This window comes from Mizuhopecten yessoensis, unplaced genomic scaffold, assembly GCF_002113885.1.
Source record: "Mizuhopecten yessoensis strain PY_sf001 unplaced genomic scaffold, ASM211388v2 scaffold8183, whole genome shotgun sequence".
Lineage (NCBI taxonomy): Eukaryota > Metazoa > Mollusca > Bivalvia > Pectinida > Pectinidae > Mizuhopecten > Mizuhopecten yessoensis.
The window spans coordinates 432,852-458,072 of NW_018407420.1; the positions used below are offsets into that span (position 1 = coordinate 432,852).

The 25,221-nt window shown below is 36.4% G+C and overlaps 1 protein-coding gene across 2 annotated transcripts in view; it reads left to right on the forward strand.

Moving 5' to 3' along the window:
• LOC110455220 (dnaJ homolog subfamily C member 5-like) overlaps positions 1-23,441 on the forward strand; it is a 28,639-nt gene extending 5,198 nt beyond the window's left edge. Inside the window, exons 3-6 of one of the 2 annotated variants that reach the window (XM_021505206.1) lie at positions 278-334; positions 10,470-10,622; positions 13,155-13,295; positions 17,664-23,441. In XM_021505206.1, coding sequence (XP_021360881.1) covers positions 278-334; positions 10,470-10,622; positions 13,155-13,295; positions 17,664-17,897 — 585 coding nt within the window. In that variant the 3' untranslated portion in view covers positions 17,898-23,441. The remainder of the gene's footprint in view (positions 1-277; positions 335-10,469; positions 10,623-13,154; positions 13,296-17,663) is intronic. The other variant, XM_021505207.1, reaches the window with a different exon arrangement.
• Positions 23,442-25,221: the final 1,780 nt, after the last annotated feature.

Here is a 25,221-nt window from a genome sequence, read left to right on the forward strand (position 1 = left end):
AACTATACCTTGCAGGACTTTTATGAGATGAAATAAATAAAATATTATCAAACAACAGTGTTTTGAGTGGGAAAAAAATCAGCGAGGCCAGACCAGGGTTTGGACACCGGTCTTCAGATTGATATATATATACAGTATACAATTGCTCCAATCGATTGGGATACTTGTTCAACAGAAATGTCTGCAGTTTTATCAAAAAGTCCTTTTTAAATAAATATGTATTAAGTATAGATATGTGTTTTTTAACACCTCTAAATCACATTTCTGTTGATTACAGTTGGCACTGCGGTTTCACCCCGACAAAAATCCGGACAATCCAGAAGCAGCAGATAAGGTATTACGTTATAGGGATGTTATATATACTCTGATGAAACTATTCATATGTGTGTAAACTCTTTGCAGTGCACCACTGTATATCGCCCAGTAAAATGTTTCGCTTTAACGGTAACATCCATTTTCGCCCAGTATTAAATTAGCCATTCACATTTCATTACTATGTATATTAGGTTGTTTGCAAATGTTCGCTGTATTGATAAATTTGCCTTAATTATGGAGGGTGAAAAAGGCGAAAAATTTAAGTGCAGTGACCATTTCCTGGTATACAGTATCTTGGAATTTCTTTCTGTGTCCCGTCAGTTTGTATGTGTGTCCATACTGCTAAAGTAAAATGCTTCTGTACAAGATGCCTTATACAAACACTTTGAACAGATTTAGTTTATACACTGTACGTAGTATATGGTAACATCAAGTTCTACTCCTGATTAGATTTTGGTGTTCAAAAGTGAAGGTTAACGGGTCAAAGGTCACGGTCAAAGATACCACTTGACCACCTTTGAAGTTAAAAGGTTGTGTACAAGATATGTCTTGAAGATGTGAACAGATTTTATTTTATGTTGAAGCCATAGTATGATAACATAAAGTTATGATCAGGTTCGTCAGTCATGTCTAGAGGTTAAAGGGTCAAAGGTCACTCTTGTCCATAACATACTTCCAGGGTGAAAAATGATAATAAAACCAGGTATGTTTTGAGGAAAACTGACAGATAAAGGTGCATACTTGTCATTTGCCCGTGCCTGGAACCCTTATCAGGTCCAAGATGTAGATATATATAAGTCTGTACACTTATATATATCAATTCTATAGTAATGCACATTCTGGTACACATACAAATTTGCATTGCACAATTTGATTGATAACAAATAGCACATACATATAGTAGGTTGTGTTAGTGTATTTATGAAGTATCGGTATAGATGTGATATACTTTATATACCGACCATATGTTACGCCTTGTAATCAGCTGTCTATGTGCTTTTTTGTATGTCACAAATGTATCATTGGCACAGCTGGTCATTGAATGTAACGTTAGGTTTTAATTCTGATTTATCTGCTGTTGAAAAAACCCCGAGAAATATGTTTTGTCTAAACACAAGTGGTACAGTATTTCTGTACAAAATGCTTTTGTATGTTGTCTTCTCGTCACGTCAATTATTTTCAAATATTCAAATGACTGTTGAGCCATGCTAACTTTTTTGTTACTGTTGCTAATATTTTTCTGCTCATAAGTTATCATTTTAAGAAATCCAATTGACATTTGAGCATTGCTTACTCTATGGCAGGCATTTCAGTATTTTGTATTTGAACTAAACAAACTACAGCTTTAAGCCTTTCCAAAAGTCTTACAGATCCTTAAGAAATGTGTTTTTTTTATTAATTAATTCATGAAACAAGAAATTTGTCTTGAGCACAGCCTCTGACTTTGAGCACGAGACCCTTTTTTATGAATGCGGGCCCTGTTCTCTAACTTTTTGGTTGGGACTCAACGCATTTGGAATTCTCCTCTATGGTGATTTGTGATTCATTTCAATTTCAAAATTCTTGTACAGGGCTCAAAGCTCATAAAATAAATCCTACAAAGAAGTCTGTCCAGTTTTAGTGTTCAGATGGTTTAACCCATCCACCCCTGAAGTCACATTTGAACCTTACCAAATCAAAGACTGGGCAAGTCCAGTTTAAAAAATGCAGGGGTGAATGAGTGAATTGTCAGATTGTTCACATGATAGTCACACTGACCATTTTCGTGTCATGACGGGCTGTAAAGAACTTGCAAACTGCTTTCTCTGCAAGGTTCGGTTGTATAGGAAATGGCATTGAAATCCCTGCTAGTATAGAAAAGTATTGTAAAACCACTGTAATGCAAACATAAAAGACTTGGGTAATAAAGGAATGAGATGATCGTTCTTCTGTGAAGTGCTCTGTAAATTTCGTCACAAATTTTTCCAACATTTATGTTCCGGCGGCATTATCTAGGTTTTATATAGGGTGTGTTTGGTCCATAGAAAAGCTTGGTAATGACCGATATGTGAGCAGTAATACGGAGTTGGTGCTTCAGCAGCTGGTTACAACGTGTGTGTGTGTGTAAGTAGGAGCACTCATTGAAAATAATCAATACCCATTCATACCTCACATGACTAGTGGTTACGGAGGCTGGCTATATATGGAGCTATATGTATGGGGCATCTACAGAATGCTGAGCTGGCAGATCACACAGGAAGCTCCTGTAAATAAAATACAATTAGTGTGAGGGAGGGGGCTCCAAGGGGGACAGAAACATAGTGTGAGGGAGGGGGCTCCAAGGGGGACAGAAACATAGTGTGAGGGAAGGGGCTCCAAGGGGGACAGAAACAAAGTGTGAGGGAGGGGGCTCCAAGGGGGACAGAAACATAGTGTAAGGGAGGGCGCTCCAAGGAGGACAGAAACATAGTGGGAGGGAGGGGGGTCCAAGGGGGACAGAAACAATGTGTGAGGGAGGGGGCTCCAGGGGGGACAGAAACAAAGTGTGAGGGAGGGGGCTCCAATGGGGACAGAAACATAGTGTGAAGGAGGGGGCTCAATGGGGGACAGAAACATAGTGTGAGGGAGGGGGCTCCAAGGGGGACTGAAACATTGTGTGAGGGAGGGGGCTCCAGGGGGGACAGGAACATAGTGTGAGGGAGGGGGCCCCAGGGGGAACAGAAACATAGTGTGAGGGAAGGGGCTCCAAGGGGGACGGAAACAAAGTGTGAGGGAGGGGGCTCAATAGGGGACAAAAACATAGTGTGAGGGAGGGGGGTCCAAGGGTGACAGAAACATAGTGTAAGGGAGGGCGCTCCAAGGAGGACAGAAACATAGTGTGATGGAGGGGGCTCCAAGGCGGACAGAAACATAGGAAGGAATGGGAGGCTCCAAGGGGGACAGAAACAATGTGTGAGGGAGGGGGCTCAATAGGGGACAGAAACATAGTGTGAAGGAGGGGGCTCAATGGGGGACAGAAACATTGTGAGAGGGAGGGGGCTCCAAGGGGGAGAGAAACATTGTGTGAGGGAGGGGGCTCAATAGGGGACAGAAACATAGTGTAAGGGAGGGCGCTCCAAGGAGGACAGAAACATAGTGGGAGGGAGGGGGGTCCAAGGGGGACAGAAACAAAGTGTGAGGGAGGGGGCTCCACGGGGGACAGAAACATTGTGTGAGGTAGGGGGCTCCAAGGGGGACTGAAACATTGTGTGAGGGAGGGGGCTCCAAGGGGGAGAGAAACATTGTGTGAGGGAGGGGGCTCAATAGGGGACAAAAACATAGTGTGAGGGAGGGGGTTCCAAGGGGGACAGAAACAATGTGTGAGGGAGGGGGCTCAATAGGGGACAAAAACATAGTGTGAGGGAGGGGGGTCCAAGGGTGACAGAAACATAGTGTAAGGGAAGGGGCTCCAAGGAGGACAGAAACATAGTGGGAGGGAGGGGGGTCCAAGGGTGACAGAAACATAGTGTAAGGGAAGGCGCTCCAAGGAGGACAGAAACATAGTGTGATGGAGGGGGCTCCAAGGCGGACAGAAACATAGGAAGGAATTGGAGGCTCCAAGGGGGACAGAAACATAGGAGGGGATTGGGGGGCTCCAAGGGGGACAGAAACATAGGAAAGAGGGGGTCCAAGGGGGACAAAAATGCATATGTTCAAGATATGTCCGTTAGGCCAAATAAAAACAACCTGTGTTTCCACTAATTAAACATACCAACCTTAGATTTTTGATCTTACCCAAAATTTGTTATTGGCATTTAGTGATATGCACGGTTAAAGTAAAACTCATGCTCTATATCAGCATAGTAAAAATATTTTCCAAAAACTCTTGCCTACCTACCTACATGTACCTACCCTATATTTCCTGAGGATGATAGCGGAATCAAAATTGATTTTGTTTTGGTCTTAGGTAGTCAGTAAGGAGTACACATGCTCAATGCTCCTACTTAGTTTTCTGACAGGTGGTTTATTTTCGGAAGGAATTGGTTAAATGTGTTGTGAGCTTAAGTACCTATATATCATAAACGGTTTTATTACTGGATTTTAAGGAAAATATTGCAAAGTTATAGTTGCAGATGTAGCAGAACAGGACTGGGTCGATCGTCAGTGACCAGGTAGCTCAATTGGTAGAGTGTCAGTCTAGAGTTCGTAGGGTCCGGGTTCGAACCCCGGTCTGGTCGTTACATTTTCACCTAATTCTCCTGTTACACAGATAAAAAAAAACCACCTAGGCAGTTATTAATGGTTGGCTAGATATAGGCATAAAAAAGAATGAGACAAGCTTATTTTGTTGATTATATTCTCTAAAAGCACACAAAGATATGTGTCACTGAGGAATACAGACATACAGGTAGTAATTAGGCCTCGGTTGAAACTGTGGCAGCCCCAGTCTGCCATGACGTCAAAAGCATTTGACAATATTTGAACCTTAATATGCTTGTTGTATTCAATACCTCCTGGCACGTGTGCATATATACTTAATATAAATGTAATTGTGCAGGTTTTGTTTATTTGGTGGCAGATCTTTAAATTATCGTATTGTCCAGTTCAGATTAAAGATCCCTGTAAGACTGATTAAATAAATTTATTTTTCTGGCATGACTAGTACATGTACTATAGGTTTGAAAAAAATATTTCTGAAAATAAAAATATATTCTTTGCAGGACTTTTTTGGAAAAACAGAGATGAAACAAAGAAAAAATAATCAAATTTATTGTTCAGAGTGTAAAATATTAGTGTCAGGCTAGACCAGAATTCGAATCCTAGACCTCAAACTGTTATTATGTTGCTCTAACCCACTCAGCTACCTTGTCAATGGAAGATTACTGGTATTATGTTGCTCTAACCCACTCAGCTATCTTGTCAATGGAAGATTCCTGGTATTATGTTGCTCTAACCCACTCAGCTACCTTGTCAATGGAAGATTCCTGGTATTATGTCGCTCTAACCCACTGAGCTACCTTGTCAATGGAAGATTCCAGGTATTATGTTGCTCTAACCCACTGAGCTACCTTGTCAATGGAAGATTCCTGGTATTATGTCACTCCAACCCACTCAGCTACCTTGTCAATGGAAGATTCCTGGTATTATTTCGCTCTAACCCACTGAGCTCCCTTGTCAATAGAAGTTTCCATGTATTATGTCGCTCTTACCCACTCAGCTAGCTTGTCAATGGAAGATTACTGGTATTATGTTGCTCTTACCCACTCAGCTAGCTTGTCAATGGAAGATTCCAGGTATTATGTCGCTCCAACCCACTGAGCTACCTTGTCAATAGAAGATTACTGGTATTATGTTGCTCTAACCCACTCAGCTACCTTGTCAATAGAAGATTCCATGTATTATGTCGCTCTAACCCACTCAGCTACCTTGTCAGTAGAAGATTCCTGGTATTATGTCGCTCTAACCCACTCAGCTACCTTGTCAATAGAAGATTCCTGGTATTATGTCGCTCTAACCCACTCAGCTACCTTGTCAATGGAAGATTCCTGGTATTATGTCGCTCTAACCCACTGAGCTACCTTGTCAATGGAAGATTCCTGGTATTATGTCGCTCTAACCCACTGAGCTACCTTGTCAATGGAAGATTCCTGGTATTATGTCGCTCTAACCCACTCAGATTCCTTGTCAATGGAAGATTCCTGGTATTATGTCGCTCCAACCCACTGAGCTACCTTGTCAATGGAAGATTCCTGGTATTATGTCGCTCTAACCCACTCAGCTTCCTTGGGTGGAAGATTCCATGTATTATGTCGCTCTAACCCACTCAAGCTACCTTGTCAATGGAAGATTCCTGGTATTATGTTGCTCTAACCCAATCAGCTTCCTTGTCAATGGAAGATTCCTGGACCCACTATATGCAGTAGTAAATATATCTGAAATGAAATTGAGAGTAGGTTACTGTATATATAGGAAAAGCCACAGTGCAGTGGGACAGCGATCCTTAGTGGTACACAATGAAACCTACTAAATACTTTTTTCGCTACTAGAAGAAGTCTAGCTAGCTGGGTTGGTCCACCTGTTCTAAGTTATATATGCTGTTCCAAGTGAAATGTTCAAAGTCGAAGAATAAACAAATTAGTCTAAATAACCTTCTAGAATACCAATGTCATCAATCATTTTGCTGATGTTCAAAGGTCAAAGAAATAAATTAAAAGGCATGTTATGATTGATGCAGGAATTGCAGCCTTAGTGTTATCAATAAAAACTTGAATTTTGTTCTTTTTGTTCTTTAGCACACTCATCCCAAAACATGTAAATCATCAGAGCTTTTTATAGATCATTAACACTATATGGTTGTAGGTGATTTATACAAGTGATCTATATAGTTACATGTTCCTTTAGTGGAAGTATGTATATACATGTAGGTTCCTGTTTGAAAAAAAAAGGAAGTTCTGTATATTTATTGCATTCTGTAATTAACTACAAGGAAACAAATAAAAAATAATGATTTTAAGTCTTTTAACATCAAATTAATTTACTGACATGCATGTTATAAGAAATGCATTGGGGCAGATATTCAGAACTCCCATCTTAGCACTGCATGTACCCAATAATGTGAAAGCTTTCTACATGTAGATCTGTTATCCTGTGTTACGGTGAAGTACAGTTCTGTATAGGTAATTGATTTTGGTAAATTGCCCCGTGTTTAAGCTAGAAAAGACACTTCCTTCATTCTGTATAATTTCTAGTTAACCCTTTCCCCACTGTAGACCAAAATGGACTCATCCAAATAAATGTATGGTAGATTCTACTAAAGTTACCTATAGGGGTGAAAGGGTTAAAAAATTCAGTGTAACAGGGTGTTTGATTACAATATCAGAATTGTTGTAAAATGTTGTTGGTTTGTTTTTTGGTCACCTAAGACCTTTTGTTTTGAAACAAGTGCATCTATTTTTATTTTTTTCAGTGACATATTAAGTTGAGCCATAAAGTAAAGCTTTATCAACTTGTTTAAGCCCTGACTATGTGATAAGTGGCTATCCTTTGTGATCATCACATAATTAGATAGCAGAATATTTGATAGAATTTCCAATCCATATTAAGTATATCTTTCCTAAAGTAAGTTTGATAGAAATGCTCTGTGTGTTACCATAAAAAACGAGATTAAGTTAAGAAGCTCCAAAGATACGACCATAAGAACCCATTACCAGGATCTGATCCTTGCCTCCATCATTATATATGAGGCTTGGTCATATAAGTGTCCTTGCTATATATGGGGCTTTTCTTCTGTTTGAGGCCGCATGTGCTCCTAGCTGGTGCTGTCATTATATATAATTTCGACAGTCCGTAATCTTTTGCCGTCATTCTGCTTCAAATTTGATTTACATTATACATATAAGCAGTAATGATATTGTAACATATTTCCCCTTTAAAGATCAAATTGTAAATCAATACTTTCCACGGGAGTGCCTGTGATGTACTTTGCATTTGTAAGATTTTAACATTACGCTGAACTAAACGTCTTCACTACAGGTGGTTAAGATGATATTTTTCACGTTCATTGCTAATAATTAGTCCCCCACCGGTAATGCCAGAAAAGAGGTTTGGTTTGCACACCATCCCTGCGACGTCAGTCCATGCGTTCATTGCTATATCTGGAATATGTCAAACGTAAATATTCTTTCTTTTACAAAAAAATGCAAGATTTTGTATGTAATTTCCCCTGGGGATGGTGAAATGACGTATGCTAAAATGTATATACAGAGTTATGGCCCCTTTTTTTAATCCTGCACTTGTTCAAAGATAGGGGATTATGGATTGGTCACAATAGTATGTCTCATTAATTATAATGCTGTGAAGAGATTTAACTTATTTTGTACAGGCTTTTAGACATCCACATTAATATATATTTATATATATATATATATATTAAAAAACCCTGTATGTACAAGTATTTATTCAGACTATTCATTTCAATGTCTGACTGAAGATACATGTTTTGATCGGATTCTCATTTAGTAAATCACTGTATAGATTTACACACCAACACCTTTCAATGGCTGTGTTGGCCAAGTGGTTAAGATGTCTGACTGCCTATGATCAATAGCCTTCCACCAATGGGTTGAGGTTCAAGGCTTACTTGTATATAGGGTAGTCGCAAGGTACTGGCCTCAGGTCGGTGGTTTTTCTCCAGGTTCTCTGGGGTTTCCTCCACAACCAAAATCTGGCTCGTCCTGAAATTACCGTAACTGTTTATAAGATGTAAAACCAAACAAAATAAAAACGAACCTCTATAAATTCCAGTCTCTGGATCTTCCTGTTAAATATAGTCTAAAGTATAGCTAGAAAATAATCAATCATTACCGTAGTTAGCTGGTAAATAGTAAAATTACCCCCTTCCATTAAATACCAAATAAATTTGTTATGTCATAAAATTGGCTTTGTTTTATATACCTTCAACTCAAATATTTTTGACACCTCTACTTAATTATCTCTGATTCTAATAACTAGGTATATAAATACCAATTCACACAGGACATGGGTAGTGTGTACCGGGTTATTTTTTTGCCGAAGGTTAATTTTCGCCTTTTTTTGCCCATCGCAATGAGTGTAAATTCAGCATGTGAGCAGATATAAGTTGACAGCACAACATACATATAGTTATTACATGTGGAAGGCAAAATAACGCTGTACGATCATTGATTTTACTGGTAAAGGGCGAATATTTGACTTGGTGAGAGTTTTTTGGTATACAGTAGTTATATTGTACTTGTTGTATATAATGTACATTTTTTAATATGCTTGACCATATGGGAGACGAGTCTTTGACTTAATATGTAATCAAGTTTAAATAAAGTCTATTATTATTATTATTATTACAGGAGGAACATATCTGATATACATGTAGTGCATAGGTTGGACAGGTTGAAGTGTATATATAGGGAAGGGATCGAGTAAGTGATATATACAGCGAAATTTTCGCTGCAGGATAATTTTCACTTTTTTTGCCCACCCCAATGAGGGCGAACTCATAATATGAGTGGATATAACTTGACATCATTACCATATATAGTTATTACATGTGAGAGGTGAAATGAACACTGGGCGAACATGGATTTTACCAGTAAAGGGCGAATATTTGACTGGGCGAAGGTGTTTCGGTAAACCCTTTTCACCGGAACAAGTACGGTACAGGAGGAACATATCTAATGTACATGTGGTGCATCATTGGTATAAATATGTGGGGTAGAATAAGAGAGTCTGTCCTCTCTTATATCAAATTATCAATATTTATCTGGGTAAATGAAGTACCGTGACTATTGGCCCAGTGGGACCTGCCTCACTGCCTTAATTTTGATCTCTTGTCTCTAAACTAGGGGCTGGTCAATACAAGGTCCAGTTGTGTGTCCCCTCGGGATTCATGGAATGGATCTTGTTAGATTTGTCTGTTGTAAGCGTATAGAATGGTGGAAACTTTAGATCCTGAGACGGACATGTAATATTCATGCATGAAATTTCTACACAAAATTGATATTGCAGCTTCTTACAAGGACCATTATGTAATCTTATCAATAAATAAATAACATTTTGTCAGATTTTCAGAACTAGTAATGCCTGCTGAATAATACATCTTCTCCAGTCCCATTCTCCTGGTTTTACCAGATAATTAAGATATTCTGATTGTGATAATAGTTAACTCATTCACCCCCGAAGACACACATGAACTCTTCCAATTCAAAGCTTGGAATAGTTCATTTTGAAATTTCAGGGGTGAATGTGCTAAAGCTAACAATCAATATCAACATCAAGTTTGTCACTTGTAAGGATTTTTAACAAATTATTTTATCAAAGCAACAGAGTTAAAAAAATTCCTTGATCTTATGAGAATAAACCCACAAACTTATGCAACTCATGGGACAAAACACCAACACTTAACTTTACAAGGAAGAAAACTTAACAACTCAACTCTATGGCCTTACATTGGAGATAACTTAAATCAGTGCTATTTAACTCATTCACCCCTGGAATTTCACAATGAACTATTCCAACCTTTGAATTGGAGGAGTTCAAATGTGTATTCAGGGTGAATGAGTTAAACTCTTTAAGCTGCATCTACAACGTTACCCTTGAGGTATGAAATCATAGCTTTTATGCATGTTTATTGATAACTAAATTGTCTTTTTATGTCTTTGCAGTTTAAAGATATAGCCAAAGCACACACAGTTCTAACGGACACGACCAAGCGTGGAATCTACGACAGGTATGGCTCTATGGGTATCTACCTGGCCGACCAAATTGGAGAAGAGAATGTCAACATGTACCTCACACTCACCAGTGGCTGGTGTAAGGTAAGGTTATATAGGTCAAGTTCAGACACCATATTGTCCCAGTGGCTGGTGAAAGGTATGGTTATATAGGTCAAGGTCAAACACTATATTGTCCCAGTGGCTGGTGAAAGGTAAGGTTATATAGGTCAAGGTCAGACACTATATTGTCCCAGTGGCTGGTGAAAGATATGGTTATATAGGTCAAGGTCAGACACTATATTGTCCCAGTGGCTGGTGAAAGGTAAGGTTATATAGGTCAAGGTCAGACACCATATTGACCCAGTGGCTGGTGTAAGGTATGGTTATATAGGTCAAGGTCATATTGTCCCAGTGGCTGGTGTAAGGTATGGTTTTATAAGTCAAGGTCAGACACCATATTGTCCCAGTGGCTGGTGTAAGGTATGGTTATATAGGTCAAGGTCAGACACCGTATTATCCCAGTGGCTGGTGTATGGTTTGGTTATATAGGTCAAGGTCAGACACCATATTGTCCCAGTGACTGGTGTATGGTATGGTTATATAGGTCAAGGTCAGACACCATAATGTCCCAGTGGCTGGTGTAAGGTATGGTTATATAGGTCAAGGTCAGATACGATATTGTCCCAGTGGCTGGTGTAATGTATTGTTATATATGTCAAGGTCAGATATAATATTATCAGTACAACTAATGTAACTCACCCTCACCAGCAGCTGGTGTAAGGTATAGTTATATATAGGTCAAGGCCAGACACGATATTGTCCTAGCAGCTGGTGTAAGGTATAGTTATATATAGGTCAAGGCCAGACACGATATTGTCCTAGCAGCGGGTGTAAGTTGTAGTTATAAAGGTCAAGGTCAGAAACGATATTGTCAATACAACTAATGTAACTCACCCTCACCAGTGGCTGTTGTAAGGTAAGGTTATATAGGTCAAGGTCAGACACCATATTGTCCCAGTGGCTGGGGTAAGGGATGGTTATATAGGTCAAGGTCAGACACCATATTGTCCCAGTGGCTGGTGTAAGGTATGGTTATATAGGTCAAGGTCAGACACCATATTGTCTCAGTGGCTGGTGTATGGTATGGTTATATAGGTCAAGGTCAGACACAATATTGTCAGTATAACTAATGTACCATTAGCATATATATATGACACAGGTCATGATCAAGGACATTTAAATTTGTTGTACGAAGCATATTAGCCGACGTTAGATAAGGTCTTGGGTGAGGGCCAGATCTATATTGTGTTTATGGATCCAACATGGTTTTGATAGATTAAGGTCATGGCTTAATGTAACATTAGGTCATAGGTCAAGGTCATATCAATTTTGTGAAACATGTTTTTTAGATTATAGTTTTGGCCTAATGTAAAATTAGGTCATAGGTCTAGGTCAAGGTCAGATCTATTTATGAAACTTGTGGTGGTATATTAAAGTAATGGGTTACTTACATAGACAAATCAAAAAATATAAGTCGTTGCACTTTCAATTTATAAACAATATGTCTGACATGTTATCCTGCTCTGAATTACGTGAACAGAATGTTGTTTGCTACTTGAAAATTTATAACTGATTAATTTTCCAATTTACTGATATCAGTATCTTAATTTTATATTTTATCTTCAAAGTTGGAGTAGATTTTGAATTCTACAATCTAAATATTTGTTTAATTTTTACATCAATTGATATCTAAATTTTGTAATATTTGCTCATAAAACTTGTACCTAGGTTTTTAGAATTTGAGAGACCAGCAATATCCTATTTAATGTTTATGTCGTCACAATGGTAATTATATCACATTCAGGAGTTATGGTCTTGTAAATAACAGCTAACATTTGTGTGTACATATTGTGGCAACTGCCAAGGAGCAGAGTAAGTTTGAGTATGTAGGTTTACATGCAAGTAAACTTGAGTATGTAGGTTTACATACAAGTAAATTTGAGTATGACGTAAAATTTCATTCAGTATGTAGTTTTACATACCAATAAATTTCAGTATGTAGTAATACATACAAGTGAATTTCAGTATGTAGTAATTTTTCATTCAGTATGTAGTATTACTTACAAGTAAATTTGAGTATGTAGTATTACATACAAGTACATTTTAGTATGTAGGTTTACATACAAGTAAATTTTGAGTATGTAGGTTTTCATACAAGTAAATGCAGTGATTTACATATGAGTATGTAGGTTTACATACAATGAGATTTGAGTATGTAGGTTTACATACAAGTAAAATTGAGTATGTACATGTAGGTTTACATACAAGTTAATTTGAGTGTGTACATGTAGGTTTACATACAAGTAAATTTGAGTATGTATGTTTACATTCAAGTAAATTTGAGTATGTATGTTTACATACAAGTAAATTTGAGTATGTAGGTTTACATACAATGAGATTTGAGTATGTAGGTTTACATACAAGTAAATTTGAGTATGTAGGGTACATACAAGTAAATTTGAGTATGTAGTATTACATACAAGTAAATTTGAGTATGTAGTATTACATACAAGTAAATTTGAGTATGTACATGTAGGTTTACATACAATGAGATTTGTACTATTTTCGTTCCAGGCGTTGTTTGTTGTCTGTGGGCTGATCACCGGCTGCTACTGCTGCTGTTGTTGCTGCTGCTGCTGTAACTTCTGCTGCGGAAAGTGCAGGCCGCGTGCTCCGGATGAGGAGGGAGAGTATGCCAACCTACATGTAAATAAAGTAAACAACTTACTACCGTTTACGAGCTGGTCCTATACAGCACGCTTCAGTCTGTCTGTAACCAGCTTCCCACTCACAGGCTATGGCTAACAGGAGGACTTCTTCTCGCATACAGTGGCACTTCATTAATTTGGACTTTGTTTTCATTCTGCCGAAAAAATCAGAAATGTGTCTTAGTCTTATTATCGACTAGGGTAGAGAAAATCTCCCTGTAGCTCATTCTGTAGAACATGACTAAGGAAAATTTCCTATGTGACATTGATGTCAAGGCTCAGTGACTTGGGCACTATGTACAATACTCTCTGGAGTCCTGCACTTACAACCAATACCATATATATATATTAGGTATATTTTCTAGAGTATCTAATTTTCACTTTTCGGGAGATGATGAAATATACAAAAATGATGAAAAAACCCACAAAACAAAACTTTTTGTCACATACCAAAAAATGTCATGCATAATTAATATGGAGATTTTCATAAATATGGAGATAAAATCACAAATAATCCAATGTGGAAATTAGATTTTGAATGAATTTGGGAAATTTGCGTTGCGTATAAATAACCTGATATAGAATATTTTGTTGTACTGATCTGGAAGAATCAAGAACAAGGTTTTCTATTGAGGGGAAGTGTGCACCTGATATAGTGTTGAACCGTCTAGTTGCTTGTTTCTGATTCAGTTAGATGGCGTTTTCTTTAGCTAAATTGGAAAACTTGACTAGGTATAAACGCAAATAGTCCCTAGTTTGACTGATGGCAGAGGCATTAAAAATCATCTATTTTGACACCAACAAATTTTGTTTAACAAGGATATTGTGAAGAAAATTTCCTTGAGTATTGAAGTCCAAATTAACAAGGTTCCACCACTGTGCGATTGCGGGGTCCTATAACTACTAACACTTGGAGACCAGGTTGATCTACAGGTTGAAAGCAGAGCCACTCAACAAACAAAATCGGCGGTTTTTGTGTCCCCTGCAAAAGCAAAGTTTAGATTAAGGAAGTCCATTAGCACTATTGTAGGAATACGTTGATTTTTTTTCACAAAACTTTCTGCACCGGTTAATTAGTCTCAAACACCGCTCAATTTCACCCCAAATCTGACAATAAACTTTGCCGCCAGTGGCCATCTTGGATTTCGTAAAAAGCACGTCACATGGTTTCCATGCACAACAAATGCTTTCATTTTTATGAAACTTTCTACACATCCCTATAGTGTCAATTATAATACTCAAGTTCAATAAAATTGACCCAAATCTTAAAATCACCATTGCTGCCAGTGGCCATCTTAGATTTTGTAAAAAGTCACATAGTTTATGTTTTATTTGTTTCTTATTTGTATAGTATCGAGTCATCACTTATGCTGGGGGTAGGCAACACAATTCTCTTCTGTGGAATTCTTATTTTTTTTTTTTTTTATTACTGTTAAGTTTCTTTCTTTACAAGCTTTCCATCTTTTTGTAAAACAAGTTTCTATTGCAGCTTTAAACATCTTGTAAAAAACTGAATAATTTATGTTTTCATTAAAAATGTCTTTTCACATCTTGTTTACAAGAGTAATTTGGATGATCCTGAAATAGCTCTGATGATTAATTCCTTTTGGGATGAGTGTGCTTAGGATTCAGGTTTAAATTGACAACACTAATGCTGCAATTCCTGTATCAATCATATAACTTGCATTTCATTTCTTCAACTTTTTTAACATCAGTGAAAAATTATAATGATCAATGAAATTGTTGATCTAAAATGTTATTTAGACCAATTTGTTTATTCTTCAACTTCGAACATTTGAACAGCATATAACGTAGAACAGGTGGACCAGCCTAGCTAGCTAGACTTCTTTAAGTAGTATTTAGTAGGTTTCGCTGTGTACCACTTCACTAGGATCCCTGTCCCACTGCACTTTGGTTTTTCCTATATACAGTAGTTACCTCCCCTTAACTTCCATTTGGATATAACTGTAGCACAGTCGGACTAGGATGTTTCCGTTGACCAGGTAGCTCAATTGGTTAGAGCGATATAGTACACTGTAATAATCTTACGTCCGGTGTACAAACCCCAGTCTAGCTGAATTTGTTCCACTCAGATCACTGTTGTTGATTATATTCAGAACACTTTATCAAAGCAATAGTAATGCCGAAAAAAAATTGTGTCCAACATTTAATAACAGTTTTTGGTAGTGGTACAGGGATCCTTAAGTTTAATTTTTTTGTAATGTACATAATCTATATGACATATAACCAATCCTATACCTTTGTATTCTACCTGCTAGTCTGAGTAATTGTAGATTAACAATTAACCTTAAGGCACAATATTGATCACTGTCAATAAATTTGCAAAAAAATGTTTTTAAAATAAGGTTTCAGCAGCTGAAGTAAGAAGTAAATATCAATTGTGATAAGACATGATACTTGTTTTAATGTCCAGGAAGCCCTGGATGATGCTGTTTGATCAGTAGCATGCAGGCATAGAGTAGTATAAAGTTTCCTCTAGTAAATGACCTTGACCTACTTTTAAGGTCATAGGGACAAATGTGTATAAATCTTTTAAACAACTTCTTCCTTATAACAGAAAGTGCCAGGGTGATGATAGTTTGCCAAGAAGCATGTTGGGATAGAGTAGTTCAAAGTTTCATCAAAGAAATGCGCTTGACCTACTTTCAACATCAACAAAAAAAAAAAAATTCTGAATAACCTGGAAGCCCACAGTACTGGTATATTTAGCCAGTATAAATGGAGGGTCTGGCTACCCGAAGAGCAGCAGAACGGGTCTCAGTAGAGGTTAACAGGAAAATAATCTTTGAATTCCTCCTTCAGTACGGATTACGAGATCTCAATCATTTAGTCTGGAACACTCTAAGCCAAAGAGACTCAATATCTTTGAGTTACTTTTATTGAGAACATTTTCCCCATGATTGCTTATATATCCATGTGAGGGATACCTGCCCACTGGGCCTCTTGTTATTGTTTTAATGTTTTTGCATAACAGCTTTCTGCTATACAGTTGTTTATCCTGTATTCATTGTCTATATACAAACACTTCAAGAATATCTTCTAATTTTTCATACGCCCGTCGAAATTTGACAGGCATATTATGGTATAGCGTTTGCGTCCGTCCGTCCGTCTGTCTGGTTAAAGTTTAGGTGCAAGTTTCTTCAGTGGTCTACAGTTCAGTCAGATCATGTGTTATTGTCCTTATTTTTAATTTAACAAACAAGAACCATTGGATAGGGTCAGACGGGCGTATTATGCATCCGTTAGCGGTGCTCTTGTTATCAGGTGAGGGATACAGGCCCGTTGGGACTCTTGTTATATCTAATTCTTACTCTCTTTTCTTTGTCCGAATCTTCAAATACTTAGGCACCCGTCTTCAATTCTCCTTCAAATGTTACAATTTTTTTGTATAAGGACTTTAAATCCCTCATGCTAATCAGCCTATATTAATTAATAGCCGACGAAGAATTCAGAGAAGATGCAAATGATTAAAACAATCTCAACCTCTCCTTTTGTCAGTAAGAAATTAGAAATATGATATTGGCTTAGATGCCATGGTCGATTTTCTTAATTGCAGTCCGAAAAATTTGACCAGTTAGAGTTCAGTTGTGTATTTATTAAATATGGACCTAGGAGTTTTTATATCAATTTTTAATTAGCCTTGACAAAGATTTTCAAGACTTGCAGTGAAATAATATCACCTGAAATTTACCTGTCTTTGAGTGGACAGGTGACATATAGTGTCGCCATGAATTACCTCTCTGGGAATGAACAGCTTAATGACAAACTGTCACCTGAAATTTATCTGTCTTTGAATGAACAGGTGACATAATACATATATTGTCACCATGAATATCGCTTTGGAAATGAACATTTTTATACCCTCACCTGAAATTTACCTGTCTGCGAATGGACAGGTGACATATAAAGTGTTGCCATGAATTATCTCTCTGGGAACGCCACTTGAATTTTACCTGTCTTTGAATGGAAGGGGCCGCGGTGGCCAAGTGGTTAAGGCATCTGACATTCTGCTACCACTGGCCACTATTGGGTCGCGGGTTCGAGGCCGACGTGGGGCAGTCGCCAGGTACTGACCGTTGGTCGGTGGTTTTTCTCCGGGAACTCCGGTTTTCCTCCACCACCAAAACCTGGCACGTCCTTAAATGACCATAGCTGTTAATAGGACGTAAAACACAAACAAAACTTTGAATGGACAGGTGACACACATAGTGGCACCATGATTTACCTCTCTTGGAATCACATCTTACATACCATCACCTGTTATTTACCTGTCGATAAATGTGACATACTTTGACATTTGCGTGTACATATATATAATCAAATGATATACTCATTGCCTACATATGATTTACAGGATGAGTTCAGTAGTCCTGAGGACCAATCCCCTGTGACATCCCAGCCCCAGGGTGGGACCGGTGCCATCGTGATGGGACCACCTCCATCGGACGCAAACGAGACGACAAGCCTCAACGCGGACTCCAAGCCAACGTACGGAGTGGATGGAAAGGAAATTGAACCGACCAATCAAAATGAACAACACACGCGACAGAGGCCCCCGCTGTTTGATGATGACATGGCCGACAGCTAGTTTTTGTTATATCTAGGTGTTTGTTTACTGTTAAGATTGGAGATATGGATGTATGGGCGCAGTGCGTCGCCACAGAGTGACTGTTATACATGCTAATATCTCGACGTAAGAGAGACTTACTAACATAGCATTTAAAACTTGAACGTAGGACGTTATCAGTTATATATACATATGTATTACTTAATAAAATGTCTGCGGACATATTAACAGCATAATCCATCATGAAAACTGCCAAGCAGCAAAAAGTGTTCTGAAACAGGTTGTACCAGATCCTGGACCAAAAATGTATAAGCACCAAAGTCCTAGCTGGTCATTCTGTAAAATCCTGCCCTGTCTGATGTGATGTTGTGACTAACCTAGGGTCTTGATCAACGATGGAGACAGGAGGGCTAGGGGAGGATCGAACTGTTTTAAAATCTAGGGACTTTCCAAATTAGCAAAAATTATTGAAAATGAAATTATAAAATATGAAATTATGGAAAATTAACGAAAATACGAAAAATTATTGAGAATATGAAATTATGAAATATGAAATTTGAAATTATAAAAGCAGCTGTCTTTCTTGTTCTTTGTTCCCTCGTAATTCATGGGCCATTGAATTGGCTCAGGACAGGATTTTAGAGTTAAGTCAGTCCGTCAGTTGCAAGTCAGATTATATAGTTGTGTTCAAGAACAATTGAAGATTAAGGCAATTCTAACACTTCAATTTTATGACCCTTTTCTGAAGGTCAGGTTAAGGTGTTTTGTTATAGTGGTTTGCACTGCCTCATATTATTCATAGTTCATCATTACATAATAAATTGTTTACTGATGGTTTTGTTTACTAATCCAACACCTTACAAACAACAATTAAACTAATTCACTTTTAATTACAAGGTAGAGTACAGGCTAACACGTTTGTTAACTATGAGTATAAATACCTGAGCTCTAGTGACCAAGACTTGCTGTATTGAATTTTACTTAATCTGTTCAGACCTAGTTTTTACTAAACAGTCTCTTTTCCTGTTGTATTTCCATTGATGAAAGTTACTTCAGATGTTTTTTCATACATCTTATAATTAATATTTCTCTTCGTAATTTTTTTTTCTAAGGAAATTTACAAAATGTTCATCATAAAAAATGCTATATATAAGATTTTGTACCTTTATTTAAAATTTCATTGTAAACTTTGCAAAATTAGCAAACAGTTTTGAAATGAAGAGTATTTGGTCAAAATGCAAAAGCTGATGGCATTGTTTAAGAAATATTAAGCTAAACAAATTTGATTTATTTTTTGTTTTATGGGGGTGTTGCTTTGTATAGCTTATGAATAGTTTTAATGTTAAAACACTTAAAGAATGTAGTCTTTAGTGGAGCCTAATCGGTACAGGAAGCACCTGCCATCTGTATCAAAGGCTGTCTTCTTAACTTTTGATTTCAACTTTCCTGTTTCAAGTAAGCATGTCCATCCTAAATACTGTATGCTGATGTATCAATTGTTAAGATTTGGACCAGTTTTATTTGTTTAATTTTTTTTTCGGGGTAAGGGGGAGGACAGGGGTGTCAGTTTGATTGTGATTTTAATTTTGCATGACTGCCATGGTAACATTAACGCCTTTAAAATATCTTGATATTTAACTTGATTGACAGATCATTGTTATATTTATTTTGGAAAATATTCTTGACTACGGAGTTTTAATAGAGAAACGTCCCTAATACTAGCAATTCCATTTTATTACCATTCCTGTGTACTGTTAATTTTCTACTTGCTTTTGTGTGAACGACGAGTGAAAGACAGTTTGTATGCTCCTTATAATCCTTTTATTTACCGATTTCATTCATATCACGGCAACATATATGTAAAGTAGTATTTCAAATGGATCTCACCAAGTATATAAACTCCGTAGAGTTTTGGCTCATTGAAATACTGTTCTTTCCAAAAAAATATTTTCAATTTTCTTCTTCTTAGACCAAAAATAACCATTTAAGTTGTTGTTGTTATTATTTTGAGGTGGTGAGTTTTCATGCTGATGTCTGAGAAAAAATTTCACGATACGTGTGATGTGCTTATTTGAAAAGTCAAGATTAGAGGTTTTTGACAAGACATAGTGCTTTTATTTGATAACTTTATGCTTTTGGGTCAGAAAATAAGAAATTGAAGATGCTGTTATTGTTTTACGTTGGTGAGTTTTCAGGCCGAGTCTGAGAGAAATTTCACGATACGTGATGCATGTATTGGAGAAGTCAAATTTAGAGAGGTTTCATGATACACTTTAGTTATGAAAAACTAGAGTGTTTGTACTCTGGAAGCTTGTGTGATGCAATGGATTCTCATGTGTTGAATGCAGAAATGTTAAAAAATTTCCTTTAGACATTGAATTCCTTTTTGAGCAAATTTAACTCATTCACCCCTGAAGACACATTTGAACTCTTCCAATTCAAAGTTTGGAATAGTTCATTATGGAATTTCAGGGGTGAATGAGTTTAACATAAGCAAGCCTTGATGTTTGTCAGTGTTTGAAAATCATGGTTCTGGCTGTGTTGCATTAATTTTGTTTTCTATTCAAAAATCTTCATAAATATCAGATTTTGATTGATCTTTTCTGTATTTATACTCTTTTTTCATTTCGAAATTTGTCTTTTAGAAGAAATTTTAGCAAATTTGCTATAAACATGTATAAACATTTACTTTGTATATCTGTTTTTTTCTTCTTACAAAACTCTCATCTTGTAAATATTATACAAAATGCGTCATTTGTGTATGTCTCATGTGTATAACTGTTAAGAATTTGATAGTAGACTACAGAACGTCCTTCAATGACCTTAGCTGTTAAAATGACGTTAAACAAATTAAAAAAACAAACCAAACAGTACCGATGATACTTGAATGGTTCTACATCGGTAATGATTCTCCTGAAACAGTTAACTATCTATTCAAGATAAAATCTTTAACGTATGATTGAAAATAAAATGACTTTCAAAATAGTCATATGCACTTGAATCTACAATCCAGCTCTGGTTCTTAAACTCGTTCACCCCTGAAATTTCATGATGGACTATTCCAACCTCTGAATTGGAAGAGTTCAAATGTTACTTCAGGGGTGAATGAGTTAATGGTCAATATTTTTTCATTCATGTGTTCAATTTTCAAAAATGATTTGGAAAAAAGCCAGAATTTCTTATTCTGGAAATTTTCCACAAACATCAAAGTCATTATGAATTAGTAAGATCATGAGAATTTGCCAATGTGTTATCTGTTTTGTTGTGTGTCTCCTGTGTTTATAATGAAATGGATTTATCGTACAGTTGTATATTAGGAAATGGCACTCTGTAGTATTCATAAGTTCCCAAATGTTTTAAACTGGACAAAACAGATATTTGCTGTATCAGAAGATCCTAGAATGTATTCTTTGTTGGATTTTCGGCAGTAGTCTGTGATTCTGATTTCCGTATTTCTTGTAACAATGTATCGCAGTAGTCTGTGATTGGTTGATTTCCCCATCACTTGTAACACTGTTTGTGATTGGTTGATTTCCCCATCACTTGTAACACTGTTTCAATGTTTGTGACATACATCGCACAGGCAACAGTTTCTCAAATTAATTGTTCTCTTCAGATAGCACTTATACTCTCATCAATATATGTAGTTTAAAGTAAATCTGCCATTTAACAAGAAATATTCACAATAGCACTGCTGTTATATGGAATTATTTTGCACTCTCCCTTGATGTATGTAAAAACAAAATGTATGAGAAACCTGCTTCCACGAATCTTCTTCATTCCTTTTGGAGTTCTATACTTGCCAACACTCCTGATTTAGCAGGGAGACTCCCGAGTTTGGACTCTAAATTTAAGCATTTCCAACCAGTGAATTTACTAAACTTTTCCTATTTTCTAAGATCTAATGATTTTACTGAAAGGACAGCTCAGAATATGCCTTTTAAAAGTGTCATTTTTTCTCTAGAGTGTACATTTGCACATATCATCAATGTTTTAAATTTCGAACATGTGTAATCTCCCCCATGCGAATTTCAAAATGTTGGCAAGTATACTGGATGCTTAACTCTAAGTATATGCTGAACTTTAAACATATGCTTCACTTTTGGCTATCTACAAAATTCTTAATTCTCAATTCTTAGATTTATCATAAGAATGGGTCAATATTTTAGGAACTTCTCAGCTAATTAGCACCTACTTTAGTCTGAGAATTGAGAACTGAGAACTAAAAAATTAAGAAATTTCGTACCAGCAGGGCCTAGTACAAAATGAGCTTTCGATAGTGACACTATACCTGTACATCAACATGATAATGTCTTGTAATAGTCGATCATTGATACTTTTTCAATATACTCCATGGTGATAGATCAGTTGTCCTAGATTTAACCCTTTCAACACCGTAGACCATAATGAACTCATCCAGATCAAGTTATGGTAGAGTTCATTAAAGTTACATGGGGTGAAAGGTTATCAAAATTGTGCTCTACATTTATTCTTAGTGCTAATTGATATACATATAGTGTAATAATCTTGTCATTAGCAATTAAGGGCACTGAAACATCTGTATAGCACTATATATCCTTCGCACAATGTAAAACCACTATACTGCTAATTTTTATTTTTCAAATTTAGAATTTCGTTCCTAAATCTTATTGGCGTAATCAACATCAAACTAAATTCCTATTCACTCATGAAACTGCAACACTGTGTAACAGTAACATCTGAAAAAAATAACATATTCTTTTGAGCCTGTGAACAAATATTTAACAGTGGTATATATATGATAGTAGTCCTCATCATGAAGTTTTTAAATTAAATTATTCGATTTTATCTGGTGGTATTTGAAATGGTTAAATGCATTTAGAGTGAAAAAGAATAATTACAAAGATATATTATATGGATTAGATTGCAAGTTGTTCACAGAAGTAGTGTAAAATAATGTTTGATATTGTGAAGTAGATGAGGTATAATTGATTTTTGTGTTGGAGCAAAGGTTGTGAAATCTGCTCTTCCAAGGTACATGATCATTCAAGTATATAATGTACTAACACACAATGTATGACATTCTAAAACATACAAAAAAAAATCTTCAAAAGATTTTTTCGAAACCAGCAATATTTTGTACACAAATAAAAAGCTGGTTAAAAAAAACTTGTCAATAATCAGTAGGTAAAAATTGATAACCAGGAAGTGAAAGTCCAACATGTATGAAATGTATATAAAAATTTGAAATTGGAATTTTAGACATTAAATGCAAAAAGACCTAGACCCTGGTTTTGGTAAAGTTAATTTGTGAAATAAAGAAAATCTGTATTATTCCATGCTTTTGTATCTGAAAAAGTTATCCAAACTATTAGCACAGTCAAAAGTTCTAAAAAAAAATCATTTGAAGTTGATTAATGATTTGACCACCCAAACTTCCTTGACTACATGGAGATACCATTTTAAAGCGTTATGTAACTAGTATCTGTGTTACGCTGGGCAGTTATATATATACTTATTACATATACATGATAGTCCATTATTCATGAATTTGTTTACCTTACAATAAATTGCAATCATCCTCAATGTTGTGGTCTGTTTTAAGTCATTATCCGTCACAAGGCTGGATGTTAATACTCCAAGGAGGATTGAAGAGCATCACAAAGAACAAGACAGACGTTCCTGACATGGCATGTTGTACAATCACAGATGTAGGCTATACATCATATACTACAGGCCCCGGAGAAAATCGGGGGGGAAATCATCAACTTCATAGAATTTTTATAATATCTGAATCTAGCTTAAATGTGCACTAAGAGAGTGTAGGAGTGTAGGTAGAATTATAGTGAAACTGGATTTTTGGGAAAATTGTCAGCCTCAAGTTTGGGAGTCCAGGTTCCCGGGAAAGTGAAACAATCTTAGACTTAACAATTTGCTTAGCCAATCACATATGACATCAATTTTCATTACGATATCTGTGATTGGTGAAGTCAAAACTTCAGACAGTTTTTGACTTGAAGATCATTTCATGATCTAGGGGCCACGGTTCTCGTGTTGTTTTCGAGATCTACTCTTTCTCTCCCAATTTGACCGGATTTTAGATATGCATGTCACATGAAAAGGGGGCATATGTATATTCCTGTAAACAGCGATTAATATGACAGCAGTTCAAACAATATGCAAAAAACACTGGTGTATAGTTTCGAACTGCATATCGGACGTCAGTAGACATCCTTTTGATGAAGGATGTGAAATTTCAGCTGTTTCCACTAATTTAACCAATCGTAAACTGCAATGAAGTTGGCTTAACTCATTCACCCCAGAAGTTTCCTAATGCACTATTCCAACCTTTGAATTGGAAGAGTTCAAATGTGTCTTCAGGGGTGAATGAGTTAATAGCGATTTACCTTCATACCAGGAGTATACATACCCCCATTCATGAACCACGTGATTACCAAATCATGTGACTTTTGTTCCGGAAACTTGTATTTCGCAAACGATGTATTGTAACTTGCATTTGTGGGCTTCAACTGCCGTGTAGCATCTGTGGCCATGTACCATCTTTTACTAAATGTATTTAAACATTGTACAGGTATATATTATTTCAGCTCAAATATAAGATCATTTTTTTCAATAACTTGTTCATAAATAACAGAAAAAAAGTCAAGAAACGATAAAGTATTTTTATTGTGTGTTTTTGATCGACAATGAATTACGTTGGGTAATACATATATGATGAACAGATCTAGCTTTTAGGGGAAATTATGTCCATTTCACAGTCGAAGGTTTTGTATAGATTTCGTAAGTATCATACTGATGAATAAATCTATGTTAACGGATGGCAATGAAAATATAATCACAGGGACCTCATAATTGGCCTAGGCAGTCATTGGGAGAATTTTTTTAATTAAAACTTCAACATTAATTAAAATATTAAGATAGCCTTTTCAATACTGAAGGCAACAATTCACGTCACACAGTAATATCTCTAATGAGACTTGATGCAACGTCTTGGATGATATTTGTTAATAACACGTGTATTACATAGGGTAGAGCCTAATTAAACACAGAAGAATAAACCTAATGACTATGACACTTCAGTTTTAAATATTTTAGATAATTGTTAATTAACAAAGACCCCAGGTATTCCAGGTCCCTGTGATAAAAATTCATTAACGTCAAATATTTTTGCACATCAATTACTTCTACAGATTCATTCAGGAAAATATTACCAGATATGCTTTCCTAAATAACAATGCACTACATTACCATACAATAAAATCTGTCTTGTTATGCTTCTAAAACTGAAGGTTTCTCAAAAACGGTAGTTCCTTGAAATAATTTTATTTACACGAGCAGATACAGT